The sequence below is a fragment of the Myzus persicae genome, unplaced genomic scaffold (assembly GCF_001856785.1).
Source record: "Myzus persicae strain clone G006 unplaced genomic scaffold, MPER_G0061.0, whole genome shotgun sequence".
Lineage (NCBI taxonomy): Eukaryota > Metazoa > Arthropoda > Insecta > Hemiptera > Aphididae > Myzus > Myzus persicae.
Window position 1 is genome coordinate 439,668 of NW_019101460.1, and position 20,724 is coordinate 460,391.

Sequence of the window (20,724 nt, forward strand, 5' to 3'; positions counted from 1 at the left end):
AATATTTATATTATATTACTGTAATATAAATATTATATAGTAGATATTTTTCACTATTATCCTACTTAAAACATATAACGTTTATTGGCACAACTAGAAATTTATTTTTATTTTTCTGATATTGATCATATTATTACATTATATTTAATATTATCTGGATAACATGCAAAGGAGATCACAATTATACTATTATCAAGTATAAGCAGAAATAGTTCCGTTACAGAAAAATTAACTATACCTACAAAATATATGGGCTATGGCTGAGGTTCGAAACATTGATGTACTTACTGATGTTTTAGGGAATAATTTGAAAATATAATTTCCTCCTATAAATTGTATTCAAAAATAAATTTGAGAATAAAGTAAATAACTTAAAAAGTAAAAAGAATAGTAATATCAATAGGTACAATGATATCGTTAAAATGCTCTAAAAGGTAGACACTAGATTGTATATTATTGTAATATGTACAATTATGATTAATATGTAATATGAAAAAGTTTTATTTTATTTAGGGTGTTATGAAACGTACTCATTTTTAAAAAAAATTAAGAGATCTGCATCAATAAAATTGTGTATTTACATCCAAATTCATAATAAAGATTTAATAATAATAATTTTTATTGATTTGTAATTTAAATATCGTTAATTCTTAAATAACTCCGAGAACAATAATTATCTGTGGACTGGACAATTCAATATTTAAATCAGATTAATCAATATTTCAAATACGTTGGATAAGGGACATTTTTCTTGTGGGGGGGAGGCTACAATTGTAGGTGTCTAAGGATGTATACAAGTATATGTAGTGAAGGAGGAGAACTCTTGATTAACGACTAAGAATGTTTTGATTTATTGTTCTGAACTTAACCCCATTCACAGAAACAAATATAGGTAATAGAATCCACATTTGTTTTTACAAAGATATTTTATCAACTCATTACCGATATATAATAACAAATAATCACGTAATATTATCCTTGATAAATATCGGAAATGTACATGGTAATGCAAAAGGTACCTAACCTAACCTACCTATAATTGTTGGTAACAATTTATGCAACGATATATGTCTATATATATTATAAATATGCGTTATTGGTTCTGGTTACTGATTAATGTTATATTAATTAATAAGTTAATACAATATCAATATAAAACGCTCTCAGAAATTCCTATATTTGGACCTCCTTATAAATTTAAGTCTATAATATATTATTGTACCTACCTATATACAAATAAAAAAACATGCAGATACACGCAGTAAACATGTTTTTATTTTTCAACTACGTAAGTACGCTGTGGTATGCGAATATAATATGATATTGTTCAAGAAAAAAGTATAGTTAATTATGTTATAATATTATATTATTATCTATTTTTTAAATAATAATATGCTCTTTACCGTATTTTCAACGTGTAAATGCCCATTCCTATTAGTGGATAATTCTACCTACGTTAACTCTCAAGTCTCAATGCACATTATTATCTTTATGTTTGTTTTAAATTATGTTGTATGTTCACGTGCAACAACAATGAAATATTTAATCAAAAAACTAACATCTTTAAACTATTGTGATTTATTAATTGCCTACCTAAGTATAGTAGATTTGAAAGCGCTTATAAATGTCCTGGTTCAACCATACAAAGATGATTACACAATCGATAATTCAACTATTGATATAGATGTATACACTATAATACCATTTATATATTTAATTACCTATATGCGTATATGCCTTAAATGTCACTAAATAATATCCATGTCCATGTGACCATGTACGATATATTACTATATTGAATAGTGAACATATTTTGTTCTATAATTTAATGTAATGACAATGTTAATACAATTTTTTTGAATAATTAAAATTTCAGATATCAATCAAATATACCATATATTAAATTAATATCAATGTATGTATGTATGTATGTATATAAAATTAAATAATATGAATTATTCACTATTGAGTATTGACGTAATATAGTGAATAATATTGCTCTTGCACGATATTTTTTTAAGGAAATAAGTAAATTATGTTATATAAAATATGTAGAAATATCTGCGTAAAAACATTATGTTCTTAAAACGAAACATAATATATATACGAAAAGACAAGTATTTAATGGTTCATAATTGATAATGTACCTACCTACTTAATAAATATAGTATATAATATGATATTATGATGTTAAATTGATATTTATATTAAATGAAACATTTTATATACCTACAATATTAATTTATTAATTCTTAGAAATGTAAAAATATTTAAGATTTTAATATATAGGTACCTAAGTAGAATATTAAGTAGTATACATGTAGGTTAAGTCATGATACCTAGCTATATAGTACCGAGTTGTAAAATATTCACGTCTAGTAGAATTACCGTCTATTTATATTTTATGTAAAAAAAATAAAATAATGTCCATATAGCTTTTATATATGTCACATGAGTTTTTTAAATGATGTAACTCACAATAATTTAACTCGCTAATTCTTTAATACTTACTATGGTTACTAATTTACTATACTCGGATGCGTGCATATTTAGTAATTTGCTGTGGCCAGAAATGATTGGCAAACGATACATGCTTATTTTTATTTTAATTACTGGTTGACGTAAACATATTACTAAGTATTGATTAAATGTTTACTTATATAAATTAAAGATGCGCAAAAATGTCGACCAATTTGAAATAAAATATGGTTTTTGATTTTTATCGAACAAATGTTAGTGTAAATATGTACAATTCAACGATTCTTAACATTTTTGTAAAATTGACATAACCTAATATATAATATATATACACCTATATTCATATTCTAATGGCGAAATTATGAAATGCCAATTATTTGTTGTTTGGAAAAAAAAAAAAAACAAGTTTTCGGTATTATATTTTTGTTTATTTTACTAACGTATACCTACGGTATATTTGTTTTTTGTACATACATGACTACATTCATAACTTTTATGTGTTTATTATGAATTATGAATTATCATGTTTGCGTAAATTAGATAAGTAAATAAACATTCTCAAAAACATCTATACATTTGCTTATATTAACGAATTGTAACACCTAATTAGATTTATTATCTGGAAATCAACAATATTTATTTTTTTATACGTTTGCATAACGTACGTATAGTTATGCATGTGTTCATATAATATATGATGTACCGTGTACTATCTGTATAATTGCACTAAGTTAATTATGAATTGTATTTGAACTTTAATTAATTTCGAATTCAAATTGTATTAGGTTCCTACTTTTTAAATTATAAACTAAATATCGAAATATTTATAATAATCTTCATAATACAATGTATTTGATTACATTTTTATGAGAGCAATTTATGTCAAATTGATTGTTATACAAATTGCCAAGACTATAATTATTGCTGTATCTATGAATAATTACGAACAAAGTCACACAAAAACGCTACCTAAACCCTCAAGTTTTGTAGAAATAATCATGTACTATGTTGGTATTTTTTTTTAAGCAGTTGAATCTTAAAAAAGTCACTTGAGTGCAATTCTATTTTAGTGTCAACATAAAAAATACAGATCTTATCCCGTGCGAGTAGCAGCCGGTGCCCAGGGGGTGTGTATCAAATATGAATAGGTAGTCTGAAACGAAAGAAGCGTCCCGAATTCCGAAACACAATACGACAATGCGTATGTACAGCAAACCAGACACTATATATATAATAACATGAAAGAATCGTCTGTGTAGTAGTTGAACGACTGTGCCACATAATTTGTGAGTCGGGATACGATGGAGTTAAATTATCTCCAGTCTGATCAAACACTAAAAAGTGAAACCCTCCTATTCGAAACACTGTACAACAATAGCTGCAGGGACGACCGCAGCGCGTTGTTTTGGTCTTCCGAGTTTAAAAATAAAGTAGTAATGCTTACCTATACCCCGTCCAACGAGAGAACGAGTCTTGAGCCAACCAAAATCGGTTTTTCTACGCATCCTCACATGCCACCCTGCAGCCATGTGGGAACTGGTTTTGATAGCAGGGTGACGCGGGGGGATGCTCAGAATCGGGTGAGCGTTCTCACGGTGGAAAGTATATATACATAAACGTCTACCACTCTTACATGGATTAGGTAGGTATATTATATAATAATATTACAAAACAATAATGCAATGTGATATGGAGACGTCGGACCACCCCATCATATTCATATGTGGTTAAACATTTGTAGTGGGGGGGGGGGGCGTAGAAATATAAATCAACTCGTATTAACATAATTAATTATTCTTTCTAGGTTAATTTTGCAAATATTTGGTGGACACGAGGAATTTTTTTTGGGGTGGGGGGAAGTGACTAAACAATTTACACATATGAACAACCCCCTCCGACCACTCCTTAGACATTTTGTATGGTGGTGATGGTGAAAAAACGACGATTTGTGTATAATATAACATAATCTATCAATGTATTACATAATATATATATATATATAAAAGGCAATTTGTGTGTGTGCGTTGTGATTTATAGACAAAAAAACTACACGACCGATTTTGAAGAACATTTCAGAAATAATTCCTAAAGATACCAAAAAGGTTTAGAAAGTAGTTTAAACTACGTTCGATAGGTGGGATACCTGGGAACCTTGCCTAACCTAACCGAACAAACTTCAGGCGGATTGCCCGCTTCGGTCGGACTTGTCCTCAAAGCAAGGTACACCGCCGCTTGCCCGTGAACTGATATACTTTTAAACAAAAACCAAAATATACAGAGCGCTCATTAATTGCCAATTTTTTTCCCGGACGAATCCGGTTAATACACAATATTAATAATATTATAATATTATATTAACATTAAATGTACGACCGGGTTTATCGATCTGCAGCGCCCATGGGTCGTAGGTAATAATAACCGCCGCCTCCGCTAACAATCGATAGAAAATTACTAACGACACGACGGGAAAAACGCGTACGCAAACAACGTCGTAATAAAAACTCAGACAAGTTAAAATATATAATTTCTAACGTGAATTCTGCAACGCGATGTGCGTCGGTACTTGGTCGATGTGTTTGTAGTGTATTAAACAATTAATAAAAACGACGGCAGTGGACGGTGCACAGATATCGGCGGCCACGGTGCCGCACTAGGTTGTGACGTCACCGACAGATAACATGGCTGTTGCGTTCGCCGCCGCCGGCGCCGTCCTGCGTGTTGCACACTTGCACCACACTTGCACCACACTTGCACGTCCAACCCGGCATCCGCACCGGTGTAATAATGGTGTACAGTGTACACCGCGCGTACTGCCGCCGGTCCACCACCGCCGCGTCAGTGAGATCGGTAGCGAGTAACGACTAGCGTTTCGTGTCGCCGATCGCTGGCTGGCTCGGTCGCTTTGCGGACGCACGCACGCACACGTATACACGCACACGCGCCCGCGCGTCGTTCACACAACGGTTTCTGTCGCCCGACCGACGTCCCGTCCCCGTGTCCGTGTGCCAGTCAGTCGGCCATGGTTTCTTGACGTGCGAGTAGGCTGCCGCGCTACCATAGCCACAGCACACCACCGCAGCACACTGCGCGCTCACACACACACACACACACACACACACACACACACGGTTCACTGTTGTGTATTGTTGTAGTGTACCACCACCGTGTACGACCATCGACGCTGCCGCCAATATTAGTTTAATATTTTAATTTTTTGAAAAATAATTCAAATCGTTTCCGTTCCGCAAACGCGGCGTATCAATTTCGTTTGTCATCTTGACGAGCGGCGCGCCGACGACGGCGACGGATTTCAAACAACGAAGCTACATCGTTCGCGATCGTCGTAACGCCACAAGGGTGTACTACAACTGTTACTGTCCCCCGGAGAACACACCGTCGTACCCGTGTATACAGCGCGTTCGAAATGTCTACGTGCCAGACGACGCCATCTTACTGTCGCCATTGAAACGCGCCGGTGTCTGGATCGCGCGTCCGCGTTTCTTGTCCACCCGACGCCACCGGTCACACCGACGTCTCGGCCCGGCCGGCTTTTGTTGCTGTTCTGCCTGCATCTCCTTAACACCGCCGCCGCCGTGTCACTTCAAGATCCGATTTTCGTGGTCGTTTACGCGTAACATCTCCAATCGCCGCCATGTCTAAGGTCAGTTTGAAAACACGTCGGTGACTGCCGCCGCTACCGTCGCCGGTGGTGGCGGTGTGGGGGGAGGGGGATTGATATGTTATCGATAAAATAATTTATAAACGATCTGTTGTAAACTTGTGTGAGGCCTATGGAGTTCTTGGATTTTTTTTCACTACCGCGGGTCGCTCTAGTTTTCAGTTCAATGATTATCCTATTGATATGGATAACTGAAACAAGAACGATTAGATTTACGAAGAAGGGTCGACCTGTCGTCCGCTCCGCACGCCCCGTCATCGCCGGGCGTGCGTGTTGTCTGAGGAAAACAAAATTTAGGGCGCTCGCTTAGGTTGATTTTTATTTTTGGCTCCCGGTCAATCCGAACCGTGGCCGTTGGGTTTGAGTACTAAAATTAGACGGCGTGGCGTACGCCAGCCACGGAACTCGGAACTGGTGGAACTAGGTAAAAAAGTTCCTAGTACCTACTTATTGACAACTGCGTGTGTAAAATATTTATTGCACAATTTGCAAGTCGTTTTCGCATTTTTGTGTACGTCCAACGCCTCCCGCGTCGTGATAACAGTTATCGCGGTCGAGACTACGATTTTTTTTCGCGCGAGTGGGCCGTTAACGTTGTGCTTTCGGTGGGTGGGTGGGAGGCGAAACGGTGAAAACACCTGAGCGACGATATGTTCCACACTATTTGATCTAACCAACCGACGATGACGAAAACAACAATAATTTTTATCATATCAGATTGTCAACGCCAGCATACAATGGTACTGGCTTACTATCGCCCCGAAAACCATACGAATATAATATTATGTAATCTATCATTCTAGTCGATATACTTTTGTGGTTAGGATTTTTTAAATATTTGCTATAAAATAAAATTTCAATATGATGTTAAAATATTTTTCTAGTACGATACACCACTTACCGTCCTATCGTTAAATTAATTGTGGTTATTTAATATTTTGGTGGGTACAGTTATAATATTTGACAATTTCATTATGTCCACGACAATTTCTTTTGCGTATCCATGATTACGCTTATCAGTTATTAAATCAATGATATCCGAAATGTAGGTCAAGCTAAGGGGACCACCCGTTAAATTCGAAACATTTTTTAAACAACTATATTGAACCAAAATTATTCAAGATTTTATTTAGATAGGTACCTAATTATTATTTTTTTTCAATAATGTACCTGTTTTTTAAAAACAATTTGTTGTCAAAGTCCTAGAGACTTATTACCTACCTAATATATTTTTGCACTACCACAAAGTGTTTTTTGAAAAAAAAAACCATACATCTATCTAGTAGTGTAATCAAATTATTTTGTCACGGGAGAGGGGGTGATTTTTTAACACACACTATTTGGTGATTAAAAATATAATTTCAGGTTACTGTCTTATAAATATTATATAAAAGTTACCTATTAGAAAAAAGGTTAAGGGACAAGGGGATCTTCCCTCCCCCCTCCCCATGGCTTGACCGCCACTACATACATCGTTACTAATGGATGTATAATATTCAGTTAGCTACTTGTATGTATTATTAATAATTAAGTTTAACCCATTTTCAAAATATTTAATTATTCTTATGATTAATATACCGAATATTAACTATAAAATTGACTAGTCATGTCAAATAGACACAGTTCAAGTCGTTAAATATTAGGTCAAACTTAACTTATAACTAACCCTAGTAGGTACTGTCTAGCTTATAACTTAGGTTGGTACTCTTTTAATGTATTGTACTAACATGGTCTAAATCACCTATTTATTAATATAAATTGTAAAACTATAGTTTTAATTTTTCTCGGTTCTTGTAAATATGTTGAAAATAAACGTTGATCGGTCTTACCGGATTAGCGACCAACTGTCTCAACGGCGTTTTCTAATGTCTCGTCATAACTTTTTTGTTTATGATAAAAACAAACATATTAATAATTGGACTTTGGCAGTTAGGTAGTTAATAGAGTCGGTAGTTTTTATGTGTTACGTCGTACTGTAAACGCGAAAACAAAAACCGTTGCAGTGTACCCGTCTTCGTATGCTGGGGCAATTCGAATATTCGATTGTACAATTTTTGGTACAGTCGTGGTGCACTGCACCATCAGTATATTTGAACAGGGGATTTGTTGAACTTTTGTTGACCGCAATGTATAATTACTTAATGTTTAGTTTCCATTAAAGTAACCGATGGTTATCATGATTACTGTGGTTTCGAATTCATTCGCATATTAGTTCATAGTTATTTTTATGGAAAATGTGATTGATGGCATGGGTTGGGGTGAGTGTGAAACCCTGTGTAGAACTATAGGTGTGTATGTGTCTTGTACCACTAAGTATAGTATACTTTTAAACAGCCTTGGCTTCTCTAGGTACACTGTAGTTACACGGGTGGTCTGCGAGGTTTTAGATAAAAACTGGCCTATTTGTTTAATATTTTACACTTCAAGTTCCTCGTCACACACGTCAGCTTATTTATCTATGAGTGGAGTTAAACACATTTGTTTGTTAACATCTTAAGCCATCACTAATCGTAACAAACTAATTTCATTGTAACTTTTTCTTATATCTAGTATTCTAAGTTCTAATCTCAGCTACTAATTCGGAAACAACTAACTAATTTTCAATACCGCCTATAATTCGGAAAAACCGTATTTCTGCCTATATCTAATAAGATGTATTAGCTAATTATTTTATTTAATCAATAAATAAGTTAACCGATGAATCGACATTCAAAACAAAAATCTATAGAAATATATATTGTCTCAATTATTAGATACTTACAATTTTAAATTATTAAAATTGCTATTGATTTTTAGTAAAACACTTTGTTTATTATTTGCTATTAAATATGTGAAATTATAGGGAATTATACATTCTCTATATAATATTGCATGAATGTGAAACGAACTCTGTACCCATCCATCCATTCTTGTTCTTTATATGGAAGCTCTTAGGACTTAAACCGTTTATATTTTATTGGGCAACGAATTCTGGGACGAATTCTTCGATTTTGCGGATGTAAATGAAAAATAAATGTATTAATAAGTAATTATTGGAAACAGACTGTTTGTACCCATACATTATGTACCAAAATATTTAATATTTTTTTATATAAAATAATTTTTAATGTAATATTTTTCATAAATTCTTAGAATAATATTCTTTAGTCGATTGTTAACGTTAATATCAATTTATTTATTCATTAATAACTGTGTCGACTACGTTAGTAGTCGGTTATATACATCAGGTTTTCACTTCGTTATCTCCAATTGAGTCTAGCATTTCAGGGAGAATTTCCCGGTGTTTTCCGAGTGAATATTATAATATTTCTGGCATCTTTAACTATTTATTCTGAACTTCGAAGTGCTTAAATAATACAAAAGTACATATTACATAAATTATGTTTTGACTTTTGAATGATAATAGTTGTCGTTGTTTGTGGTTATATTTTACTTTTAAAACTATCCGTATAAGCTAGAACAAAATCATTAGTTGTTTTCTAATTCCAACAATTTCACATAATATAATGCTTATTTATCATCAATTCGAATTATATGTTATAGCCTTATAGGTTAGGTAGTAGCATGATATGTATTCACATATTTTATCATTGCATTAGTCATAGCCCATAGGAAATCAGTAATTTATTGAGATTTAGAGGTGAGAGAAGCTTACAATAACCTAGTGCTGAAATTTTATTATTTATGTATATTTACAGAATTATTGTTGCAGGCTTGCCGATTAAAATATAAAGGTAGACTGATTATGATACACTTGTTTCAATTTAATCTGTATAGGTTAAATATAAATTTGGATGAATTAGAATGCACCCCACCCGTTCATTAAATATACCCGATTTGTGTTGATGCATGTGTTTGGTACTATTTTACTACTAGTGAACTAATGAATCAACTCGATAAAAAATTCTACATTCAATTTTGTTGTATTGTAACATTTGTAAAATGTAAATAATATTCTCCTTATCGACATTTACTCGGAAATTCAGCAATTAATGTAGGTATTAGGTAATAATTATTATCTGTAATACAAAATATATTTACTTACTATTTTTTTTTGGTGAAATCGCATCCGTATAAATATTAAAAGTCTCTACCTATATTATTCATATAGGTACAATATGTTAATTTGCATAAGTAATATTTAATACTCTCATGCAGATAAATCGTACTCGTGCCTATAATAAAATGTAATTATAATATATTACTTATAGTTTTTGAGAGAAAAGAATATTTTCAACTGCCATCGTTTTGTGTTCCCAAAAACTGGAACTTATTGGTGTATTGATGAACTTAAAAATAAGTACCTATATATTAATTGTGTATTCTTCGAAACTAAAGTTGTACATTTTCATAAACATTCCTAAAAAAATCTAATTATTTATTTTTTAAGTTATTGACCATTTATTAATGAAACACAAAACATTTACCGACAATAGAGTATTACAACAACATAGTCGGTATACTATCACTATCATTATTATAATAATTATCGCAGTTTTCGTTATTATTACTAAATACGTAATATCACGAATTTTTAATATTATTATTACTACGCCTAAGTTGAAAACGTGATTACGTCCTGTGTCTACTTCTACCGGTATTAATTTACCTTACTCCAGAACAAAAATTGAAAAAACTTGAACATTTTCAATGTTGCTGAAAATGTCCAGGGAAATAAAATTTATATGAAAATGTTCAAGCATACAGCTCTATTCTAAATTAACCTTTTCACTTAATGCCTTGATCAGACCACGGAAAATGGGAATAATTTTATAATTTCAACCATAATTATTGCGTAAATAATATAATCAGTTAATATTAATTTGAGATCCGAACGAGTATTTTACAATTTCTTCTTTCTGTATTGCAAGTAGTGAATATTGATTGTAAATAAACTACTGTCAATAAACAAATTACTAATTGGTTCGCTGTAACGCTTATAATGTATATTGTCTTATAAATTTCACGAATTCAAAAAATTAATTGATGTTCAGCATGGTTATCTAAAGTGAATTGATTGAGTAACGATAAAATAAAAATTGATAGTATATAAATCGATTTAAATTTTTTTATTTGTCTTACGTTCTGAAATGATATCAACCTAACCTAGTTAGCTAACCACCGTGCCACACGTTAATTTATTGTGTAGTTTATTTATTGAACTGACTGCTAAACGAACTGCTAAAAGTATTAGGCACTTATGTAGTTATCTATTATCTTAAATTATTTTTCTCATTCGATTCACAATAAATTTTACAGTCTGTATTTGTGTAAAGAAAATTATTTGTTTTTCATTGAAAAACGTTTTAGACATCCCATTTATTTTCGAATATATGATAAATTATTGAGCTTAATCACATAAACAATCGTGCTACGCAACTCATTGTTCAGTTATGTAATACTTACCTTATATATATGTGTGAAATGCACTGATGTTGGTACTCAGAATATTAAATTTGCGTTTATATCTATATTCAGTACCTCAATGTTATTGGTTTTTTTGTTTGCTTATCATTATAAACTGGGTACGACTTCCTCTACCTAATCTTGATTAAAATATATATATGTTTAACACGTCGTGTTAAAAAATTTCGAATTTTATATATTGATAATGTTGATCCTTTTTCCACGGGTTGTCTCTATATTATAATTTAAATACTTTTAATATGCTAACATTAGGCACTGCTTTACCTGTAAGCTTTAGTATTGGAGTTAATTTCAATAAACATTTATTACGCCTTACCTGGTCTGTTTGTGTTTCGACATTCTTGGGTAACAACATTGCCGTTCCCTATAGTGACTGATCAATAGATGTAGATAAAAATGTACGTTGTAAGCTATGCACGTCGTTTACTTATGTAAGTTATCGATTTTTCAAAAAACCATAGTTAACTACACATTTTATACACGAAAATATTATTGCGTTGCAGTTAATATGTGTTTGAATTAATATGCACCCAACCAGTTTTGTCAGCTGGTGTCAGCTTGGGCCTTCTTAAGAATTTCAATATGATCGAAACCACTTTTTTATTTTAATTCTTAGATAACGTTCCCCAGAATACGCTTCTAATGTATATGATTAAATATATACCCAAGAAATTAAATATGAAATTGAATCATTATGTAAAAAAAAAAATAATATGATTTATTGTTAACGTCTTATAATAAATAAATAATCATTAAGCAAATGTGGACAGGATGTATAGAAACTAATTATTGCTGTAATAGTTGCAAATACTCGTCTGACTCTACTGGCCTTTGGGAAAAACAGTCATTGTCGTCATTACGTATTTTAATTTCGAAAGTAAGAGCACATCGCAAGGGTTTTGATCAGACTTTGGTTCACATATAGTTATGTTAAATTTGTTTTAAATTTTTGTATAGCGATGTGACCGTTCACTTTTTGAAATTAATACCTACTTATAGACTATAGTACTTATGTATACGTGATTAATGTCGTAACTATGGTCTGGTGCGTCAATGTGTCTGGACTTTTTGTAAAAAGTAGAACATTTTTACTATTCAAAATAGGTTATTATTTCAAGAATGATTTTACAGTAAATGTGAGAATAATTATTCTTTTCTAAATAAGAGTTTAATTCTTAAAAGATATCACGTCGTATTGTAAAACCACTTGGTTAGATATTTTAATTCTTTATGGTATAGGTACTGTTATAATATTATTATTATATACTCGGGTATTCTGACATAAAGTTTTTTTAATTACCTACTGTTTCCAATTTTTATTTTATATTTTTACAACTTTTAGATACTTAAGTGTCGCTTCAGAGAATTGTTGTTGCTATATTAAATTAAGTTTATCTTCGAACTGTGCTCGAAACTATGCAAGTTTTAATGGGTGTTAAATTTATATATAAAAGTAGTTCAGTACATAAGGATAATATGAGTAATAACTAGTAAAATAACTTACTTAATATATTCATAGAAAATTCAGTTTTTTGTAAAATGAAATTTATTGAACAGTATGGTAATAATCAAACAGATATAAAATAGACTTTCTAGCTACATACTTCTCCGCCCCTAAATGAAGTTTTTAGTGTTCATTTTTGAATTGTAACAAATCTCGGGAAAGAAGTTCGATTTCATTTTTTGTGGTGAAAAAGTCGAACAACAAATTACCAACAAGGAAAAAGTCCGGACTGTTATAACTTATATTATGTTCAAAATAATATCTTATATAGGATTTAATGTAAATTAGAAAACTTTAAAAGCTGGTTTGGCGGACCCAGATTTATAAATATGCAATCGCTGCACACGCACTTAGCCACGAAAATTTAGGAACCTCATATTTAATATTTTATTTCCGTAGACCTCTGGACAATAAATGTATAAAAACAATTTCGTATAATCAGCTATATTGATATTCAATAGACCAGTAAACAATAAATATTATTTTATCGACTATGTTTGTGCAATCTCCCTTGCGCCTGTACTCGAAAAAGAGAAATCATACCTATTATATTGTTGCGGCCATATTATTTAACGTTATTGTAGATACTATATGGTACTATTGAGCCCTATAAGCATATGAGATTTATTTGGAAATGATTTCTCTACATAAGTTTAAATTTAGGAACAATTTGAGGTGCACTGACTAGACGCATTTAGATAGATGTATGTAGACGAAGGCCCCAATTTCTTTTAATCGGGCTTTGTACCTGTAATCTAAAATGTCTTATGTCCAAAAGCCTGAATCTGGGTTATAGGGTAAATACGTAAAGTATTATACAGGTATAAAGTATAAAGTACAAGGTATAAGTTAATAAATATGGCAATAATATTAAACTGCAAGATAACTATTAACTATCATAATTAACTTGGAGGTAAACTCAATAAAATTCGATTGAAAAGTGAAATGCTGTATAACGTAAGAAACTAAGAACATCGGTAAAGTTGTTGTCCAATATCATATATAATTATTCGTGGTTAAGTGCTACTTCAAACTGTAAAATTAAAATGGAAGTAGTAATTTTTATAAGTACATAATATTTTATAAACATAATTGTAATGATTAATAATTAGAACTCTGACTTTTTGTCTGAACAATATTTAACTCGAACTTTGTTCACTTTGAAATTTTTTGTTTCCTACTTTAATGCAAAATTTGATTAGTTTTTCATTTAATTGATAACTATTATCAATGTGAGCTTTACTTATATGTAGATTTTCTATTTTTGAAGGTCAGCGAAAATATCTTCATTGTTATTTGTACATGTGCTTGTGCTATATACCTATATATTGTATATGATAATAATATGATATACCTATTATACTTTTTACTTTATCTGATTACGGTAGGTATACGAGGTTAGTGGTTTTCCTTGGCATGGCTAAGATGCGTCTGGTTGATTGCAATGAGAATACTCAAACTTATTTGTTTAACGTTAAGTGGCCTCTGTAATAAAACAAATTTATAAGAAAATGCGTGAAGTATACATATTATATATAAAAATTAGTGTCTTAAAATGTTCCAACTCCGTAAAATAAAATTCGTATATTATCGTCCTTGATCAGATTAAACACATTTTTCTCATAAATTGGAGTCATTTTTCAAAGGAGTAACATTTTATTGGTTTAATCAATTCCTAGCCAAGGTTGCTGCCAAAACGTAGTTTAAAAATATTATTTTATTATGAGTTTTTAATTTATTTATTTTCTTACCTACCTATCTTTTTGAAACTTCGCGTGACCGGTTTAAGGTTTAACTGTCAGTTTGACCCACAGGTCACTGTATAATATTTTATACAATACGATGTTAGAGAAACGAATTTTTTTTCGAAAAGTTAAATGTTTCAAAACGTTTTTAATTGTTACTTTTTAGTCTTGCTTTTAACACCGCCCATGATTGATTTAAATTGTATTTTGCTCAATTGTAATTCATGATGACTATGTCTTCCGATTTAGTATAATATTATTTTCTATGCTGGTGCCCAGATAATTTAAATCAATTAATTGTATACAGATTACAACACAAGTCAACATTTAAAATACTGGTTTGTCCTTTGAATAATGTATGATATAACTTAAAAACTATTCATTAAATACACTGGAGATTAATAATTGGGTAGGTAGGTAGGTAATTATATAGGAACGTGCAGTAAATTGTCACTTTAATCTCCCTTATAATATAAATATGTTTTTAAATTTTAAATGTTTGATACCTCACTTATTTTAATATAATAAACAATAATACTTAATCATAGTATAGTTCCAACCTTATTAGAATCTTCTAAAAATAATAAATTTATTTTAACAGCTGATGCACAGACATGACAGTCAATATATCGTTACGAGATTAAATGTTTATTATATTTTGTAAACGATGTCAATGTTTAATTAATCAATTTATGTTTTATTTCAAAAATAATTATGTTCACATTTTTTCAAATGGAGTTTAAAACTTCTAATTAAAAATGAATTATCCATCCCGTTTGTGCTAATTTTTAATTAAATAATAAGTATTTTATTTTTAATTAAACGTGATCTTTGTTGAGAGTATATTTCATTAAAATTATTTTGCCCTGCAGTCATATTGATATTTACAATCCTTAAATGAATCTATCTTATAGTTTACAATCCAAACGAAAACTGAAAGTAATTTATTATTCTCAATATGTCATTTATATCATTGACGTGTAAAATATAGATTATAGGTTTTGTGTACCTACCTATATTTATTATTAGTATTTATTATACATATTTGTAAAAAAAGAATATTTTCGGGCACGTGTTATGATGGTCATTATATCCATTAATTATTTACATTTTCAATTGATGCAGTCCGTAGTGTAAAACATTTACACTGTAAATGAGTAGATGTTTAATGTGTAACCGAGCTCAATGTGTACATAATATGTTATTGTGATGTGTTGATGATAAGTGGACAAAATTGTCTTGGGTTAAATTACCGTGAAGTTTTAGTATAGCGTGCTGCTCATGTATTTATTTGATTTCATAATGAGAATATACACTAGCGACTAGCTTCTGCAGTTTCTCAACGTGAGTAACTCGATTTCCCCGACCGAACGACGAGGTTATTGTAACGAAATAGAATATTGTGTTATTATTTATTATATACGTGCATAGCATTCCTTGTCATATAGTATAAAATGATGCCAAACAATAAACCAACTCCCACGTACCTATATTATACATACATATTATAGTGTTGGAAGTAGAACTGTATCATAATACATAATAATATATGTATGTATAAAATGGTTATTAAAATTAGATGATAATAATGATTTCGAAACAACGAATATTATACACTTTATCGTTTTGTATATATCGTTCCGCGTGCACTATCAGCAAGGACTTTTTCAATGGAACTTGTTTGTCTGTAAAGAGTTTTGTGCTTAATCGTCGCATAATAATATTAATATGTAACATGGCATTTATCACGTATCAATAGTTTGGTTGGCTTAGATTTATGAGGGATTTATTAAAAAAACACTTGTTTAATTGATAAATTATTCGTCTTGAAGAATTGTCAATTGTTTATGCATACCTATCTTAGAGGTACTTACATTTTTAATTATTGGAACGATTAATCCGTGTTACATATTATGTTTTTATGTAAGCGTAGATCAAATAATTAGACTAATTTAAGTGAATTATATTTTTTTTTCTAGGTAGGTGAACATAATATCTATTGTTTATCTATGTCTTTAAGTGGCAGTAAAATGTTTCTTAGAGCATAATTTGATTTTAAAAACTCGAAACGTTATAACGGTTTGAATCATACAGTCGCATAACAGTCAAACTATATTGCTTAGGTCTTGAATATATTATTTGAACACAATTTTAACAGTTTTGTTACAAGTCAATAGAACAATTTATTTTTATAAGATCTTTACAGCATATTATATACCATAATAATTAATAATGTTTGAACATTAAATGTGTGTATACTTAAAAATATAATGTATATATATAAATATAACGCTTAGAATATTTGTTGACAATTGACATTTAAAAATCCATCTAACGTAAAAAAACGTTCATAGTTACCCAGTTTCGACAAAATATTTTACGTAGATCGTTTAGACCCAGACAATCATAAAAATACAATTAGCTACACATGCCATTAGGTAAGTGCGTACAAAACCAAACGTCATTATTTACGCATTAGTTGTAACTTTACAGTATAAATAATTTCACGAATTGTTCGTTATAAATCATGAAACACTGAGGATAAAAATATTTATGAAATAACTGAAAATTAACACGTTACTTTATAATACTGATATGGTTTCAACTTACTTAATTATAATTAAGATTTATTAAAGTAGGTATACTGTATAGTATACTTGATACCGACAATGCGTATATGCACATGGTATACCATTGATTCAGTTTTGACTATATTTTGTAAAAAGTAGAACAATACACAATTTCATTCCAGTTAATAATTTAGTTTGTTTGCTGAGTGACATCATCCAAGACATGCAATCATCCGCTATTTAATGAACTTTAATGTGTTCAGTATAAGTTATTGAACCGTCGAATAAACAACTTGTCCCTCTATATTGTTACTGTTTAACAGATCATTTTATTATTTCTCTCCATAAATTAGTACAAAATAGTTCATTAAATGTTCTTGAATATAGGATTTTTATTCGTTTTGATTTCAATATTTTGTTGATCTCGTTTTTTAGTAAAAAATTTAAATCGTATTATATTTAAAATATTGTTGTTGGGTGTACGGCTTTAGTACTATAACAGTAAGCAACCAGTGTTTTATCCAAGATGATAATAATTAACTATTTTATACATTAGCAAATGACATACTTAACCTACATATAAGTAGTAATTTTAACACTGTGCCATTATGGCAATTATGCATCACCTACTTCATTTTTATTACGACTTAATAACAGACGACGTGATGAAACATTGGTTTGAATTATGTAAATATGTAATAGTTAATGTAGTAAACAGTATATTATTCGGTATAGTCGTTGCTGTATATATACTATTTATTGTTCTGTTTTCGATTTGTTTGATTAATAGGGCATATGATATTAATAAAATTTTAATTGATGTAGATGTGTTTTAATTATTATTCATTAGATTTCTTCAAAATCGTCGTAAATTACACTATATCATACCGTGGCGTCGGATCGATAACGTCATCACATTTAATTTTTCTCGTGGCTCGTGCCGGGTATCACATTGAACCAATTACGTAATATTTTCTGGTATTATAATATTACATTCTTCTTGAAGTATATTCTCATCCCCAACGATGCGATGAAATTCTGCCCAGAGCTGATGACGTTTGGAATCACATGTTGTATGTATGTCACACAATAATGGATATAAAATGTATAATATACGGGTTACGTTAGAAATACTGATACCTATTGCTCTAACCTATTTCCTTAAAATTATTGAAAAATGTCCCCAAATATTCAATGAAAACTGTATGCCTTTGATTTTTTTGACTGTATGGATTGCATAAATAAAAAAGTCCCTTAAAAATTTTTGCATAGCAATTTAATAGCTCTGCTCCAAGTTTGTAGTATAAGTACCTATATGGTAGCACTTGGCAATGTTTCATTGGGTAATCATTCAATCCTCACTTATTATACATTAGGTACTATAATATGTAAAAATGAAAAAGTTTTCTAAAGCCATGCGTATTTTAAATGCAATGAGACTGTGGGTAACGGGTACCTATAATATATAATATACTATAATTATTACATGTATTGAATATATATTTGTATTTAATATTTACAATAGAATTGGAAGAAAATCGCACTGTGTATGTGTAGTTTTATTTATTGTCTTACCTATATAGACATATAGTATATATATTGTGCTAATATTTTTTGTTTTTTTTTCAAATATATATTTTAATCTATGCAACAGGTACGTTTTGAATATCGTCCAACCGCAGTTCCGTCGTATATTACATTATAATATAGGTATATGGGTATATTATTAAAATAATTATATTTTTATATCCTCTGAAAATCAAATCGTTCATCCTAAAAAAAAGTTTTCGATATCATTAGTAACAACGTATTAATTTCCCATGTCTGTGGTTTTTCGACCTTGTGTTGTTTATTTGTTTGTCTATACGCGTGTATTTAGTACGTTGAACGTTTTATCAGGCTCCTATACTATAATATACACCGGTATAAATGTCCTAAGACTCGCGTTAATCGGTTGTGATGTCTATACTTACTTATATCGCAGTGAATTGTATTCTGTTAACGGCTATAATGAATAAGTATTATGCTATAATCTTATCTTCTTCGAGGGCTTATTCGCGATCATGTACAGATGTCTCGAGCGAAATGCTTCAAAATACAATACACATATCATAGTCGAGGAATATTCGTTGGGTACTATATTATCGTGGCGTTAGTCGTTTTATAATTTTATTTTTTTATTTTCTATATTAAATTGACGAACGGTAGTGATTCGACTATAAGAGACAGTTATTCGATTGTGCTAACAAATAATTTGGCTCCAGCTTGCCGATAATCGCATTCACATAGTGAATGTCTAATAGTACGCGACTGTCGAAGCGGCGAACTACACATAATATTTATAAATAATAAAATTGAAAACATGAATGGAACCAAAGTATATACATTTATTTGACCTAATGACATTGAACCTATTTGACTTTTAATATTTATTGTGCCATACGGTTTTTTACTTCAAATGTTTAAATTGCCGCGCTTATAATAAAAATAATTACTGTGTTATTTACTTAACTTTATTCAACAAACGTGGTCGACGCGGCGAATTCGTTTCGTATGGTGTGTCGTTTGTTGAAATATGTTTCATCAATTGTATTATAATATTTTGATGTCTATCGTTGTTTCAGACTGAAAGCGAATGTTCGGCCGCCGACCGAGCCGACGAAGCAGGTCGGCAAAATGCCAACTCTCCGCCTTTGGCAATGGGGCCTGTGCAGAACACCGAGGACGACGGGATTTCGTTTTGCGAATATCACGACCTGCCGCCACCGCCGGATGGTGGATACGGTTGGGTCATCGTGTTCGCCAGCTTCATGTGCAACATGGTTGTGGACGGAATCGCTTACACCTTTGGAGTGTTCCTTGGCGAATTCGTCACCTATTTCGGAGAAGGCAAGGGCAAGACTGCTTGGGTCGGTAGCCTCCTGTCCGGAATGTACCTCAGCGCAGGTATGTCATTTCGTCGCACTCCTCTGTTAGAGGGATGTTTTCGTGAAACCCTGCCTAAAATCAAAATTATAAAAATGACGGAACTTTTAATTATGAGTGTGGGGAAGGGGGGCATAGTTAATTAATTTACCCGAAAATGGATCATTAGTTATTATAATATTGAACTACTGTAAATATAAGATTTAGCCATCAAGAGGATATCATAATCTATATGTAGTCTTAGTCTCTATTTTACTAATGCAGAACATAGAACATTTTATGTTCAGAAAAATCTATTTCACTCAATCATTTTTAATATTAAAGTGATAAAATGTTGACAGATGTTGTAACTATAACATATTATACCTGACTAATTATCAAATTTAAAGTTCAGAA

At 30.9% G+C, this 20,724-nt stretch overlaps 1 protein-coding gene across 6 annotated transcripts in view; it reads left to right on the plus strand.

The window, feature by feature from the left end:
- LOC111029185 (monocarboxylate transporter 1) overlaps positions 1–20,724 on the plus strand; it is a 68,100-nt gene that overhangs the window by 39,343 nt on the left and 8,033 nt on the right. For 2 of the 6 annotated variants that reach the window (XM_022308089.1, XM_022308088.1), the window contains exon 2: positions 20,028–20,349. In XM_022308089.1, coding sequence (XP_022163781.1) covers positions 20,028–20,349 — 322 coding nt within the window. Of the gene's footprint in view, positions 1–5,480; positions 6,140–18,456; positions 18,481–19,511; positions 19,781–19,832; positions 19,960–20,027; positions 20,350–20,724 lie in introns of those variants that run through there. The other 4 variants (XM_022308091.1, XM_022308092.1, XM_022308090.1 and 1 more) reach the window with 4 other exon arrangements.